Source organism: Etheostoma spectabile, chromosome 13 (genome assembly GCF_008692095.1).
Source record: "Etheostoma spectabile isolate EspeVRDwgs_2016 chromosome 13, UIUC_Espe_1.0, whole genome shotgun sequence".
Lineage (NCBI taxonomy): Eukaryota > Metazoa > Chordata > Actinopteri > Perciformes > Percidae > Etheostoma > Etheostoma spectabile.
In genome coordinates this window covers 11127464-11142694 of record NC_045745.1, presented here as the reverse complement: position 1 = coordinate 11142694, position 15231 = coordinate 11127464, and the positions used below count along the sequence as shown (strand labels likewise).

Genomic DNA, 15231 nt, shown 5'->3' with positions numbered 1-15231 from the left:
TGTGCGTGTGCGTGTGCGTGTGCGTTTTCAAGCTCACCAAACTGTCCAGGCCTCCTCCCAGAAGGTCCACCGCCCCCATCTGCATGGAGGAGACCTGGGGCACATTGACTGGAGGGCCCAGGTCCAGGTTCAGCAGGTCACCCAGCAGGTCCCCCTGGCTGGGGATCACATGTGGCTGGTCCATGGCGGCTGCTGGCCCGCTGCTCACTGGGCTCTCACCTGTGTCAATGCTATCACAGGAGAAAACAGGAGTCCTGGTAAGGGTTTGAGATTAACTGGTATGGCTAAAAACTGCCACAAATACGTTCAAAAAATTGGGTTTAATATTATGAAGATTTAAAAGGTCCAGTGTGTAACGTGTTAAGTTGTTTTATCTGTGTTGCCCATTCACAAACTTTTTCATGAACATTTACCACCACCTTCAATTCCCAGTATTCCTTTTGGCTTGAAATATAATATTTGCATGAACTGGGGTAGACAGTCCATGTTCATGCGCCACCTTCAAATACGTTAGACATAAAGGACGTACAGAATATACTGCTCCGTAGTTCACGTTTTCACTTTCATATGATAAACCCACATGTGGCTTTATACTGACCTGCTGTGCTGCACAGGAAGGTGTTTCCGGTGGACTCCGTGGCTGCCCTCGACGAAGGCGCTTGGGGGTTTGTGATAGACAGAGGCCAGGGAGCCAATGTGGCAGATGAGCTCGTCTAGTAGGGTGGGCTCAATCAGGTCTGTCTCTTCTGAGATCAGGGGCTTTTCTGACAACACCACCTCCTTGGCAGTCACAGGGTCGGTGGACAACAGGCGCCAGTAAATGTAGCCCCTGTCACGCAGGTCAGGGTTGTCAGAGTCCTGCAGTGCAGCAGAGAGAGAAACACACGTGCTGTAAACTACATTTACTTTACTTATTAATTTAGATTAGCTATTAGATCTTAAAGTTAAACTAGCTGTTACTATAGTAGTAGTCGGAATCAATGAAAGTACATTTCAGGATAAAGCCTGACATCCGGCACATGTCAGGCTCTGTCCCTCACCTACCGTTCTCTGTGTGTTTCTATTCTCAAACTCTGTTCACTACGGAAAACAACAACAAACTTTGAGCTAGCCAGCTGAAAATGGCAAGTTTTAAATTAAATATGAATCGTTCAACAAGGCAAGCCTGCTTGGTTCTTTCAGTAAATGATTGAATTTGAGATGGCAGTAGCTCAGTCTGTAGAGAGTTAGGTTGGACACCAAAGGGTCGGTGGTTCAAGTCCCCATACAGACCAAAGTACGGTGGTGATGGACTGGTTACTGGAGAGGTTCCAATTCACCTCCAGGGCTCTTGAGCAACGCACCGTACCCCCAACTGCTCGGAGCCTGTCCATTGACATCTATCCATTAGTGCATGTACTGGTTATATTAGTGCATGTGTGTGTAGAGCAGAAAAAAACATCCTACTTTACCCAGCAGTAAATAAATAAATGATCAAACCGGTGTAAAACTACACTTCCACAGAATAAAAGATGACACTCACCTGAGTGGCCAGGCTGAGGACCTGCTGTACCAACTCCTGAGTCTCTGACGGCTTCTTAAGGAACAGCTTGACAATGGCAGTCAGAAGAGTAAGCTGGACCTGTAAATCAAATATATATTACTATTATTTTTTTTCTTTTATACTATTATACAGTTATATTACTATGCTTTCAGTGTTCCGATGCCTCCAAAAGTCCATTCTCATCCTTGCAGTGGGAGTTGGAACAACCAAAACAGAGCATGTCTGGGGGGGATCTCCATGCTGTTATGGTTGCCATGAAGGCATTTCCACATGCAGCTGATAGCAACAATTACAGAAACATCTTGAAGGCATTCAGGAAAACTGAATGCTTAACTGTGTACTCCATAAAGGCATGAATGGTTTCAGTCACTAGTAGTTTAGTTTGAATTCTTGCTGCTTAATAGGGCATGCTTGAAAAGAAAAAAGAAGAAGAATTTGTTCGATGCACTTAGTCAGTTTTTGTATTGGACTATAGTCCCCTGGCTTTAATAATAAGGTTATGTGGATTTGTGTGTCATCCGCATAATTATGGTAACTTATTAAGTTGTTTTCCATAATCTGAGCCAGTGGAAGAATGTAGATGTTAAACAGAAGAGGCCCCAGAATGGAGCCTTGGGGAACTCTGCACGTCATATTTGTATGCTCAGATGCATAATTACCTGTAGACAAAAATTTGTCCCTATTCTTTAAGGACTCAAACTAGTTTAGTACTGGGCCAGAAAGGCCAACCCAGTTTTCCAATCGGTCTAGTAATATGTCATGGTCGACCGTGTCAGATGCAGCACTGAGATCAAGTAATACTAAGACTGACGTTTTGCCACTATCTGTGTTTAAGTGGATGTCATTTAAGACTTTACCAAGAGCCGTCTCAGTGCTGTGGTGTGGTCAAAAACCTGGCTCGAGTGACAAAGAAAAGGTTGAGTTGTTGAAAAACAGCTTTTTCAATGATTTTACTTAAAAACCGAAGGTTTGATATTGGTCTATAGCGGCTCATTAGGGATGTGTCTAGATTGTTCTTTTTTAAGAGTGGCTGCTGTTTTCAGGGCCTGTGGGAAGATACCTGAGAGAAGCGACGTGTTTACAATCTGCAAAAGATCAGAAGCCAAACAACATTTTTAAAAACCCTCGTTGATTGAATATCAAGGCAACAGGAGGAGGTTTTCAGATGTTGAATAATGTCCTCCATGTTTTTATGGTTGATCATATTAAGTTGTGTCATATTGAAATTTGTTTTGCCTGAACACTGTGATAACACATATCTTGGACTTGATATGGAGGCATTGACTGTTTAAAAATGTTCTGAATTTTGTCTCTGAAGAAGATTCATCGCAGGCCTTGGTGGATAAAAGTTCAGATGCCACTGGTACGTGAGGGTTTGTTAACCTATCGACAGTAACAAACAACGCATGTGAATTATTATTGTTTCTGGAGATAATGTCAGAGAAGAAGGACCGCCTTGCATTGCTCAGTTCCAAATGATAAATGCATATTTATAGGCCTGGAGTTTAGTTTTTTGCCACCGGTGTTCAGCTTTTTGAACCTCTCCTTTTTTGTTCTTAAAAGTTTGGCATTTCTTGATGGAGATCTTTTCTTACTAGAGACAGCTTTGACCTTAGAGGGAGCAATGGCAACAGTAACATTGTCATTTATATATTCAAACTATCCACAAGCTCAGTGACTTAGACCTCAGAAAAGGCGGGTGTGGAGGAGAAAAGCGGATTAAATGTTTTACTGGTGTTTTCAGTGATATACCGTTTTCTGATTAACTTTGTTAGGACACTTTTGTGCACAGAGATAGTGCCGTTAAAGAAAACAAAGGTTTGATATGAGAGAGCAACATCAGTCACCACAACCTGAAATGTTCAGACCCTTGGAGATAATCAAGTCCAGAGCGTGCCCCTTACTGTACGTCCACACACCACAGCGAACATGAGCTGCAAAAGAAGCTCTGGCTGCCCTGTCAAGGACGCTTGTCAGAAAATATGCCAAAGCTTTTGACGCTTCGGCCGCTCTGACGTGGCAGCATACTATGTTCATTCAAAGTCTCCCAAACTTTCTTCATGTGAAATGAGTTGTGTCCTGAGTTTTCCTTAACGTCCGCAACCTCAGAAATTAGCTTGAATTATTATCCCCATATCAAGCCAATTATAAGATGGCCCTGGCAGATGGATGAATCCAAACTCAACAGGAATGAATTAATCTCAAATTCAACAACATTCAACCCTACCAACAAAATACGCCTTTGTGGACAGCTGCAGAATTTGACAATGTCTTTGCATCTCACAATTTGTGTATTTGCTGAACTTGATGTCAGTACAGTAACTGTTTAAGATTCTGTATCTCTCGTTTTATGTTTAGTATTTTGTTGAAAAATTGTTAATCACAAAAAAAAGATTTTGTATCTCAGATAATTGCTGGTAAAGTGAATGGACCCACCTGGGTGCTCTCATCGTGGAAGCCCTCAAGGAAGCTCTCCAGCAACTCGTCAGCGTTGTCGATCCTCTCGGCATACTCGCCAACAATCCAGATCATGGCAGCACGGGCATCAGGCTCATCCAGAGAGTCCAGGTTCTCACACAGTGTGGCAATGATGCTTTCATACCTGCAGAAACATTATCTCAATGGTCAGAATGAAACTTTACTGCAGGGATATAGAGGTCAGCATCTTTATGAAAAATGTAAATGTGATTGCTGGACAAAAACCATAGACTGTATATAAAGATGGATGGTGCGTCCCTCCCCACTTCCTTCCACTGTACAAAACTGAAGCCAAAATATCCCGGATACGGGCGCCACCATTTTGTAATTTTGGAGCCAGAGACTGTGCAGTAGCGATTGGGCGGATGAGCCGCGCTATTGAGGTCCCGCCCATACACCGGCCAGACCAATCACAAGTTAATGTGAGCGGTCAATTATGATGCTTTACACCGTTTTTATTGCATCAAATAACTAAATAAAACTAAACTTAACAAAAAATGAACACTTGAACAAACAGTGACCAGAACAACTTAAAAATGATTTGAGGTGTACAGGGTTCAGTGGGAGACATACTTGTTGGGGTATTTGCGGAAGATGTCCCTGATGACCACAATAGCCTCCTGGACCACATAGTTGACCTTGGTCTGGATCAGGTCCAGCAGGGTACTGACACAGCGCTCAGCTGATTGCTGAAGGGGGAACAGGACAGTAAAAGTTCAATAAGACTCATAACATGACTTGTCACTGCAATTTGTTTGCTGTGACTCAAAGTACTGCTACATGCAGAAAGGATTGGATAAAGAATCTGTCCACTAAAGTGGGGTTATGTAAGTTGAAGCTACAATCCATAACATCCAACTTACAGTAGGACTGCAACTAACAATTAATTTCATTGTCGATTCACCTGTCGATTCATTTTTTAAGAAAATTTGTTGATCTATAAAATGTCAGAAAATTGTGAAAAGTGTTGAACAGTGTTTCCCAAAGCCGGAAATGACATGCTCACGTGTCTTGTTTTGTACACAACTCAAAAGATATTTAGTTTACTGTAACAGAGGAGTGAAGAAACTAGAAAATATTCACTTTTAAGGAGCTGGAATCAAAAAAATGACCCAAACCAGTTAATCGGTTATCAAAATAGTTGCAGACTAATTTAATTAGTTGACAGCTAATCGATTAATCTTTGCAGCTCTAAACTTAAGCTAAAATGATATGTAAAAAAACAACAACTTAAGTTTAGAATGTCAACCTGATAAATGTAATGTTAATAATGAACGGAGGGCACTGGCACTATCAATCAGGACAGAGGAGACAAAAATGATCAACATTTTCTGAACAGCAGGGTACGGATGACTGGAGTGTTTCCTACAAAAAAGTTTTTCTTGCCCCGTCGCGAGAATGTACAGTACAGACAAGCATTAACAGTGATTGATTTATTGTAGCTTTAAAGCCATAATTTGTTTTTCAATTGCGACCCCAAAAACTCTTCAATGACCACACAGCGAAGAGACAGGCAAAGCTCTTGCCATCGAGGAGACACATAAATCATTCACTGAGTTATGAATTATCTATTATTTCACTCTCCGATTAGCGAGTGAGCTACTTCACCTGTATTCTGATATTATTACTATCACAATGAAGCACGATGCATTTCTTACCTCCACTTTGATGGCGCAGCGTCCGATGGCTCGTACAGCCTTGCGCACAAAGTCAACATCCACCTCGGTGGCGTATTCCTTCAGTTCAGCCAGCACCTGAATGTGACAGAACGGCAGTCAAATGTACCGTATGTGTACACAATACAACGCCACACACATATTTAACAGCTTTTTTCCCGCGGCTGTGATCCAATTTAATTGATTTTGTTCCAGTTTTATGTTTTTTTATTAAAACTACACTCAATCTTCTGTTAATGAACATGGTTTGAACAAAAAAAAAAGTTAAAGCGACAGTATAGTGCGTAGTTTCTGTCGCCCCCATGAGGTATTCTACAAAACCTTCAGTGATCGTACCACACCCCTACCTCCTCCACGCAGTTGCTAATAGCCAAAGAGGACACAAAGGATTTAAAAAAACCTAATGGGCTCTTCAGAAGAGAAAATCATCTTCCCTCGAGTTTCTGTGCGAGCAATGGCTTGAATGTAATTGTTCAAATGTTCATTAATATCAAAAAGGGATGCACTAAAGCTTTAATATATTTATGTAGTCTATTCAATTCTGTACACGTAGCGGAATGTATACAAAAGGCACAATGATGAAAATCACATATTGGTTCCGTTGAGCCCTGAAAGACCAAATACCATCCTGAAATTCATTATATTTCCCTCCCTTCAATCATGTACACATTAAATCATATTTGAGCAAACCCCAACAAAGTCCATGTAGTGGGTTTCAATATTAGTACCTGGGCAATGTTGGCCTGAGAGGCCAAGCGGATCATGATGTCCAGTTTTTCCAGTTTCACATAGATAGGGTCGTTGTACTTGACAAAGAACACCTTAATCTCCTGCTTCAGGATCTCAGGCCTGCACACAATGCAACACATTACACATCAGACAGTAGGAAGACCTGATCTAAAAGAAACAAGTACTAGAGGAAGCCTGAATATATGACAATGTTTTGTCTTTGTTAAAATTATATCTGACAAAAAAAAGAGTTATTTTCTATTCAAAGACGAGACATTTACACACATTTACAACAACAGTTGTTCCCTTTGAGTGAAGCCCTACCGGCTCTTACTGTAGGAGAATGTTGTATTATGGGTAGTTTGTAGCCCTCATGCAGCTAGGCTAGCAACACTTCAACTGCTGAGAGTCTAGATGGCCCAGTTACACAAATTATTATTACGATAGAAAGCAGTGAGCCCAAAACCACAGCCTGAACATGCTAACAGTCAGAGAAAATCGTCCGATGACCAATAGCTTCCAGACACTTGACAGGAGTGTGTGAGTATTTGACAGAAAGAAATATAAAGAAATGCAGATTAGCAGATCTTTTATTCAGCTGTAGGACCGGGACATCTCCACACAGCTGAATCCACTGGTTAATGATGCTTATTTTAAGATAGCAACACAGTAGATCATGACAGCCAAAACATGGAGTAGATTGCAGCAGCTTCTGCAGTTTGTGATCACGCACCTTTTCTGGACAATGAGGTTGATGTTCCTCAGAGCCACGTATTGGACCTCAGGCTCTCCGGAGAGCAAGGTGACCAGCGGCGGGGATAACTTCTTCAGCAAGGTGTTGTAGTAGTCGGAGTCCTTGGGCAGCAGCTCCAAGAACTTCATCAGCACCTTGACAGCTGACAGCACCACTGCTGAGTTGGCGTGAGACAGCCGGGGAGTGACACGCTCACAGATGCTTTCAAATGGAGGGAAGAGAAGGAGAAAGTCAGTATGGGACAAGGAGGGTAACAATCTGCATCTGAAGTACGAGCGTCATCGTTTAAAAAGAGAACGTGGTGTAGGGTGTGTATTGGTCTTATGTCTCCCCTTGCAGTTTTAAATGTCATCATTCTTCTTTAGTAGTGATGTAACGATTCACCCATCTCACGATTCAATTTGATTCACGATTGTAAGTTCACACTACGATTTTCCCACAATTTTTCTCAACGGAAAGAAACGACTGAAAAATATTCCTTTATTTATATAAGCTGTGCTAATCAGCAGATGTGTCTTTTTAATCAAAAGCAAATGAAATAATATTTTTTTTATCTTAAATAACACAAAATAAGAAAAAATTAAAAAGGTTAAAGAAAGGCTTGTTTATTGCTAAGGTCATATGGTCAAATTGAAATGATTTATTTAAAATGTAAAAACAATAACTTAAAAGAACAACTTTTATTACCAGTAATTTGCTTTAAAACACTAGATGGCAGAAGGATATTTTACAACGACATTGAAAGCAACACAAGTCTCGGCTGTTGTTTACAGCGGCAGTGTCCACGCCGTCTCAAAGCTAGTCACAAGCGAGTCTCCTCTGTGTCTTTAGCTGCAGACTGCTGGAACATTACATCCCTGTGTTGGAATCCTTTCCACTGAAAAACAGTCACACTTTACAACATTTAGCTGTCAGCATTTTAACCATGTTTAAGCCAGCCAACATTACCTGCTGTGTAATGTTAGCTGGCGTCAGGCCCTGAGCTGTTTAAAAATTGCATTGCAGTTCTTCTTTTTGTTTTACACATTTAAATCAATTTTAACCGATTCACGATGCATCATTACCTCCCTATTCTTTAGTATCAGAAATTAACTAGTAAACTACAACATGTAAAATATTTTTCCTTTTAAATACTTAAAAGCCTATATACATTTTTGGGGGACTCCCAGTGTTTAGGGGTTGACCATGAACCACAACGTCCCTGTTTGGAGTCTGGCTGGAGACTTCAGTCGCATCTCTCTCTCCCTTATTTCCTTTCATTTCTCTACTGGCACTACCTAATAAAGGCATGACATGTGTATATTGTGAGTTTGGTTTTGTGTTGTTTGAATAAAAAATGAGTAAAAAAAAAGTTAATAGTTGATATGACGGCCAATCAGCACAAGCCTGCATGCTATACTTAAGTAGGAGCGATAGCTACCTTTGGGCCTCGCGCTCATCCTTGGGGTTGTAGTTGGACAAGCAGTCCAGGATGAAAATCTGTCCCCACTCCGTGCATTCATTGAGGGCCGTCAGCAGCTTGTTGATGTTCTGCGGGTTGAGGTCCAGCAGGTTGCTGTTGGGGTGAGACTCGCTGATCTCAGACAGGGCAGCGACTGCATTGGCCACAACCTGAAGGGCGGAGGTGTTTAGTGTTAACTCTGTAGCTATTTTGACTCATCAACAACTTCACTGTAAAATCAAAATTTCTTTAAAGTGACTATATGTAACTTTTAGATTTTTCTGAAGCTCGGGTTGAAAAGAACCAACACCAACCATGGGATTTGAGTCAGCAATGAGATCTCTCAGGGAGTCCAGGAAGCCTTGGTCCTCAACCATCTGGGCATTGATGTCATGAAGTTTAGCCACACAAACAGCCGCGGTCTTCCTGACGTATGGGTCCTCATCCTTCAGGCACTTCCTCAGCGGCTCACACAGGTACTCGGTGATCTTGTCCACCCGGATGCAGCCCATGGTACGGACGGCCAGAGCCCGGATCAGAGGGTTGGGGTCCTCACAGTCCTGGAGGGAGACAAGAAAGGCAGTTGTGAGGGAAATTCCATAACTTTCTATGACTAAATCTGATTAAATCTTAAATGTATCCTTATGTGTATTTATTCCAAACTTCCAGCTGATTAACGTCTCATATTAGTACCCAACATAGTTTTCACAGAGGACGGACAATTACTTCATGTCCTATGTTCCTGTGATAAGGTCCGGGAATTTTGGACTTGGATACATGATAACTTATGTCAGTGACCCAGTTTTCATTTAGCCCAAGATGATTTGTTCCGGGAGATAAGCACATATGAAGCTGGGTCCAGACTAGCTTAATGACAACCTGGAATATTGTTACTGGGTCATCTTTTCTTGAGTTTTGTTTGGGTGGGTGGTGATGACGAAAAAAAAGGGCAGGGGGTTGTATGTTGTTAAATAAAAATAGAAATTGTCAATCACAAAAAAAAGTCTTCAATACAGCTTGGCTGTGTGGAAGAAAAACAACTTTAAAGATTAAAATGTAATAACAATGTCAACAAAAATGTGCATACTACCCCACTCCTTTCCAAAACTACATGCTATATCAATCAGTATTGTATACATTTTTTTACCTGACATCTCCAGAACATGCAACTTGAAATTCATGACTTGTCTTCTGTGAAAAACACATCTTCAAACAGCATGATAATTACGGCTAAAACTAACTAACTAACTTTTTTTTTTTTATCACTGATTAATGTGTAATTTATCTTTTCCATCAATCGTTCCAGAGGTAAATTTACCTAGAGTCCTATCTTGTCCGACCAACAGACAGAAACACATTAAATGTTTTGTTTACTGCCTTATATGACAAACAAAATTAACCTCACAGTTGAGAATCTGGAACCACTGATTTTATTGACATTTTTACTAAGAAACAATGTATTATCAACTTTCTGCTAGTCCACATATTGGCTTATCTTTGCAGCTCTAATGACTCTTTTCTGAGGGGAAACCTGTGACGTGAAGCTGTGGGAGTCTCAGTCATGTCCACACTACAGCCGCTAAAGGTGAAAATCCATCTTATCGTTGAAAAGGCTACTTTCTCATGTGAGTGTGGACAGGGAAAAAATAAACAGCATTGTTTATGTAGATCTATCTGTCTGAGTGCACAGTACAGTATATGTAGTCATAGTTTCAGATACCTTAGCAGAGTAATACCAAGTAGGAAAATGTTGAAAAAACAAATCAAGTTCATTCAGGGCCTTGCCTTGACAAAGCTGTTGACGGCCATGATGGCCATATCAGGCTGGCTCTTGGCATAGTTCATTAAGTAGAGGTAGACCAACTTCTTCAGCTCCAGGTTGTCGGTCTGCATGCAGTTCACCACATCTGGGAACAAAGAACTGAGAGCAACGCAAGAGGACTCGGTGTGAGTTTTACAGTATGAGGCTTCAAGGCAGTTTGTTTCATTTTATGTTTAAATCGTGAGAAATGTGATAAACAAGTCACTGTAAAGGCCAATATAAACTCTGTGTTCGGACGATCTGAAAGCTCAATCTCCCTCATTTCTGTTACTTTACAAAACAGTGGTCAGATTTGTTGCCCAGATGGCAAAGGTGGGAAAGTATGCAGAGCTCCAAGAGCTCCTCGAACGGTTTTCTCCACATTCATTACATTCCTACATCCACCCCTGTCTGTGTTTTCATTCCTTCTCTCTTTTAGGAACCGTGTGATGCTTTGGCACAAGGTTCTACCTTGCATTTACACCGTATTGACTAATTTGCTTTACCAATTACAACTGAATGCACTGTCGGCAAACCATGATAGTTATTGGACCTTGTATGTAGGATCACTTCCTATCGCTTATAATGTAAGTATCACTTAGAGTTCCTGCAGTGCAAAAGGGCTAATTGAGGGTTATATCAGTTGGCCCTTCACGTGTGGAACTGAATAGACAGGTCCCTGCAGCTTAATTTTTTTTTTTTGTGTGAGGGAGATATAGGACAGTGACAAATTATTAGCAGATGTCAGTTGTCAGTGACCACGATAATACCTCAATTATAGGTCTGCAACTAACGATTATTTTTTAATGTTGATTAATCTGTCGATTATTTTCACGATTGATCAATTACCAGTTGTTTGTAGGGCTGTAACATTATGCGATATGAAACCAAAATCGCGACACTCAGATCCATGAACCTGTGTCATGGAGTGAGAAGGCAGAATCGCAGAGTCCCTTATGAGGTCATAAGGGGCAAAGTTACTTCCCCTTTCTCTGCTTTGCCCGCCCACAGAATTTGGTCCACCAATGAGAAAGAGACATCATGGATTTCAAACTAGCAAAGTGGCAGTTGGTCAAGGCCACACCCCCAGCCTCCACCTTGCCCCCCTTTCTCCTTAAAAGCTACAGACTCAGAAATGGCGCATACTAAGGAAAGCTTATTGTGGGACCGGCTCTAGAAGCTGTAATTTTGCACCCAGGCTGAATTTTGGGAAAGAGACTTCAGATATGGTATTAGGGGACCACTAAAGGTCTATATAAAAGCATCCAAAGAGCACCATGTCATGGGACCTTTAAAGTACTCATATTCTGCTCATTTTCAGGTTCATAATTGTATTTACAGGTTTTATCAGAATAGGTTTATATGGTTTAATTTTTTTAAAACACCATATTTTATTGTAATTCACATTGCTGCAGCTCCTCTTTTCACCCTGTGTGTTGAGCTCTCTGTTTTAGCTACAGAGTGAGACATCTCACTTCTATTCCATCTTTGTTGAGAGTTGCACATGCGCAGTAGCTAGGTAAGGACTACTAACCAGTCAGAAGCAGAGTATGAGGGCGGGCCACGCTAGCAGCTAGGCAAGCATTATAACGAGTGTTACAAAGTGACGCATGTTTGTCACAGAAGTAACGCAGTTGGTGAACAGTGTTTTCTGTTGGAAATGGTAAGTCCCTTTAGGGCTTTTTCACTTTGTAAACCTATTACACACACAAAAAAGATATATAACACAATAAATAAAAGGGAAAAAGCCAAAAAGACTAATATGAGCACTAAGTACCTGACATCCTTGCCAACTGTCATGGCAGCAATGACCTTCTTTACTGCCTCTCTCCTCTTCTCCTTCTTCTCATTGTTCAGCTCGGCCTTCAGTTCGAAGATCTCCCCTGTTAGATGAATCACAGTGAGTGTTGGCAGCAGCACAGTTTGAATTTATTACCAGACAAAGTTCAGCACCTCCTCCTTCCATGCTCACCTTTTTTGTTTGTTGTGAAATATTTGGAGTCTGTCATTGTTGTCCTTTAAGCCTGTACAGATAAACACACAGCATCATGTCATCAGCAAAAACTGCATCAATGATTCCCTTTAAGCACCCACAGTTTCCCTTTTCACATACAATAAGTTAAATAATGTAATGTCCATTTGTCTTTAATGTCTCTTCCCCCTGATCTGGTGAGTAACACTATTTCCACAAAGTTCAGTCGTTTAATTTATCTGTGCTGCCTACAACGTTATCTGACTTGGCTGACATTTTTATATGAACTGTAATTAGTATACAGATTTAAATGGATTGAGGCTGGATTTGTAGAAGAACCCATCCGGTCTATACAGAGCCCTGACCTCAGCCCCATCCAAGGCCTTTCACCCAATATCAGTTCCTGACCCCACCAACGCAGTTGAAGCTGAGTGGCAGCAATTAATCCCCAGCAGCTTCCACAATGTTGTGAAAATCCTTCCCAGAGGAGTGGAGGCTGTTGTTATAGCAGAATATAAATCAGATTCAGAATACAGTATTGATCCCCTCAGGGAAATTGTTAAGTTGCAGTTGCTTACAGTCAGATTTAGGGTTAAAAAAAAAAAATAAGAGTAAGAATAAACTAGTAAACAAGTGTATAAAGTAACAGATAAAGTACAAGACATAAGAATGTAAGTTAAAGTAAAGCAAGATTAGGTTCAAGTTTATGTTGCTAAAACAAACATGATTTAGAATATCATATTTAACAATCACATATGGACGAGGTCAGGTGTCCACCAGTGGTGGAATGTGACTAAGTACATTTACTCAAGCACAATTAAGTACTTACAATACTTGTACATTACTTGAGTATTTCCATTTTATGCTACGGTATACTTCTATTCCGCTATACTTGTATTTTACCACATTAGTTACTTTGCAGATTCAGATTATTAATGGAAATACAAATCGATTAATAGATAGTGACACCAGCTCCAACATTAGTGATGCTTCCAGATTAAATCATCAATTACAATACAATGATATATACATTCGCCCTTAAAAGGGCAATTATGTATAGTGAGTACTTTTACTTATATGTTAAATAAAGTTAATATATTAGCCATTAATAGTTAACCAATTAGCCATTAGCTTGGGCATTTTCGATAGCTTAATGCACTGGGCGTCATAACGTTTGACCTATAGAAATATGGTTTGACCCATAAGAAAAAATGGTTTGACCGAGAGAATACGGTTTGACCCTTACTACATCCACGGTTTTTGTTTTTTATACCGTGGATGAATTATATTACTTATTTGAGACATAGTATGTGGTTTGACCCCCTCAAACGTCCAAATGAACTCGAACCACAGCGGTTTCGCTAACGTTAGCTTGCTGCATGCTAACGTTAACGTAAATGCACCAGTTTAACTGATCAGTGCTAACGCTAACGTTACCTCCGGACTAGCGACGCTAGCTAGTTAACAACGACAAACTAACGTTACAAACCCAATCAGCTAGGTTGTAACCAGCGTTTTCAACCTGTCTTGTAGTGCTATAACATTAAATCTGACATCAAAACAGAAGAGTGATCAGCGGCCCAGTTTCCACTGCTGCTGCAATGCAAGGGAGATATGTTAACGTCATTAGAAGCTGCCCAGCTAACTGCTCGCCACGAAACCACATAACACAGCACACCGTTATAGAAATGTTAAACTGTGGAATATGTCAGATACCTGGTTACTTGTATGTCAGCGGGGGAATGTTACGGAGGGTGCAAGACGCAGGTTGGTCCCTTGCCTGGTTGCAGGAAGATGGAGAACCGGGATTGTGATGGTACGTTCGTTGTCATCGGAAACTAGACAACTTCCCTTGAGTTGATAGCATACCAAGGAAAATACAATAAAGAAACATCATTTCAAACGGCATTTTCAAAACATACGTCATTGGTGCCAAGCCCGTAGCATTCTGCATGTATTTAATTGTAATAGAGCATCTTTGTTTTCAATAACTACCTGAAAATCAAACTTAATGTTTTTTAATAATATTCAGGAGGACTAACATAATGTTTCCTATTATCAAGAGGTCGCGCTAATTGCCAGATTGTATTTACCTGAATCTGAGACCTCTGTCCAGTAGATCTAGATGAATTGAGGCCAATTAAATCTCGATTTACCGGTACGTTTTTTTTTTTTTTTAAATTGGAGACTAATAACAAGGAAAACAAGCACGCACATTTAGACAAAAAAAGTATCAGTCAACATCATGTGTTTTATTTTGTGAAAATATGTTTCACTTCAAGGTGAAACAACATAGACACATGTTGTGATACATTGTGGGACGTTGCCATGACTGCCCCATGAACTTAAACAAAACTGGCACCAAAGTCTGGCACCAATGCAAAATTGAAATCACATTTGATTTTTCATACTATTATAGGTTCATTGAAACACAACAGGATTTGTTGTGCCACATGCAAATCAGTGTACAGTAATAGCTATATCTAAATTAAGATTTGAGATTTATGTTTAAACTTATAGGCGTGACTGGTAACTTACCCACAATTTCCCACAGCATTGAATCTAGCACAAGAGGAAAGTCTTGGTTGGGATCACACGATGATGTCCTGACTGACAAAGAGGAAACTAGAAGAGGGTCATTATAGCCACAGTGAACTGGCTTTGTGACCCTCTTGGTCAAACACACAATGATTGAATTAATTAAAGTGCTCAAATTATGCTCATTTTTAGGTTCACAATTGTATTTAGAGGTTTTATCAGAAAAAGTTTACATGGTTTCCTTTTCCAAAAAAAAAGCACCATATTTTTGTTGTACTGCACATTGCTGCAGCTCCTCT

The 15231-nt window shown here is 40.5% G+C and overlaps 1 protein-coding gene across 1 annotated transcript in view; it reads right to left on the bottom strand.

Annotated features, from left to right (window-relative positions):
* ap2b1 (adaptor related protein complex 2 subunit beta 1) overlaps positions 1-12446 on the bottom strand; it is a gene marked incomplete at its 5' end in the record, with an annotated part of 23988 nt that extends 11542 nt beyond the window's left edge. Inside the window, 13 exon segments of the mRNA XM_032533215.1 lie at positions 38-230; positions 599-858; positions 1523-1621; positions 3980-4145; positions 4595-4710; positions 5680-5775; positions 6426-6546; positions 7160-7381; positions 8601-8791; positions 8936-9181; positions 10407-10542; positions 12200-12305; positions 12395-12446. Coding sequence (XP_032389106.1) covers positions 38-230; positions 599-858; positions 1523-1621; positions 3980-4145; positions 4595-4710; positions 5680-5775; positions 6426-6546; positions 7160-7381; positions 8601-8791; positions 8936-9181; positions 10407-10542; positions 12200-12305; positions 12395-12431 — 1989 coding nt within the window.
* Positions 12447-15231: the final 2785 nt, after the last annotated feature.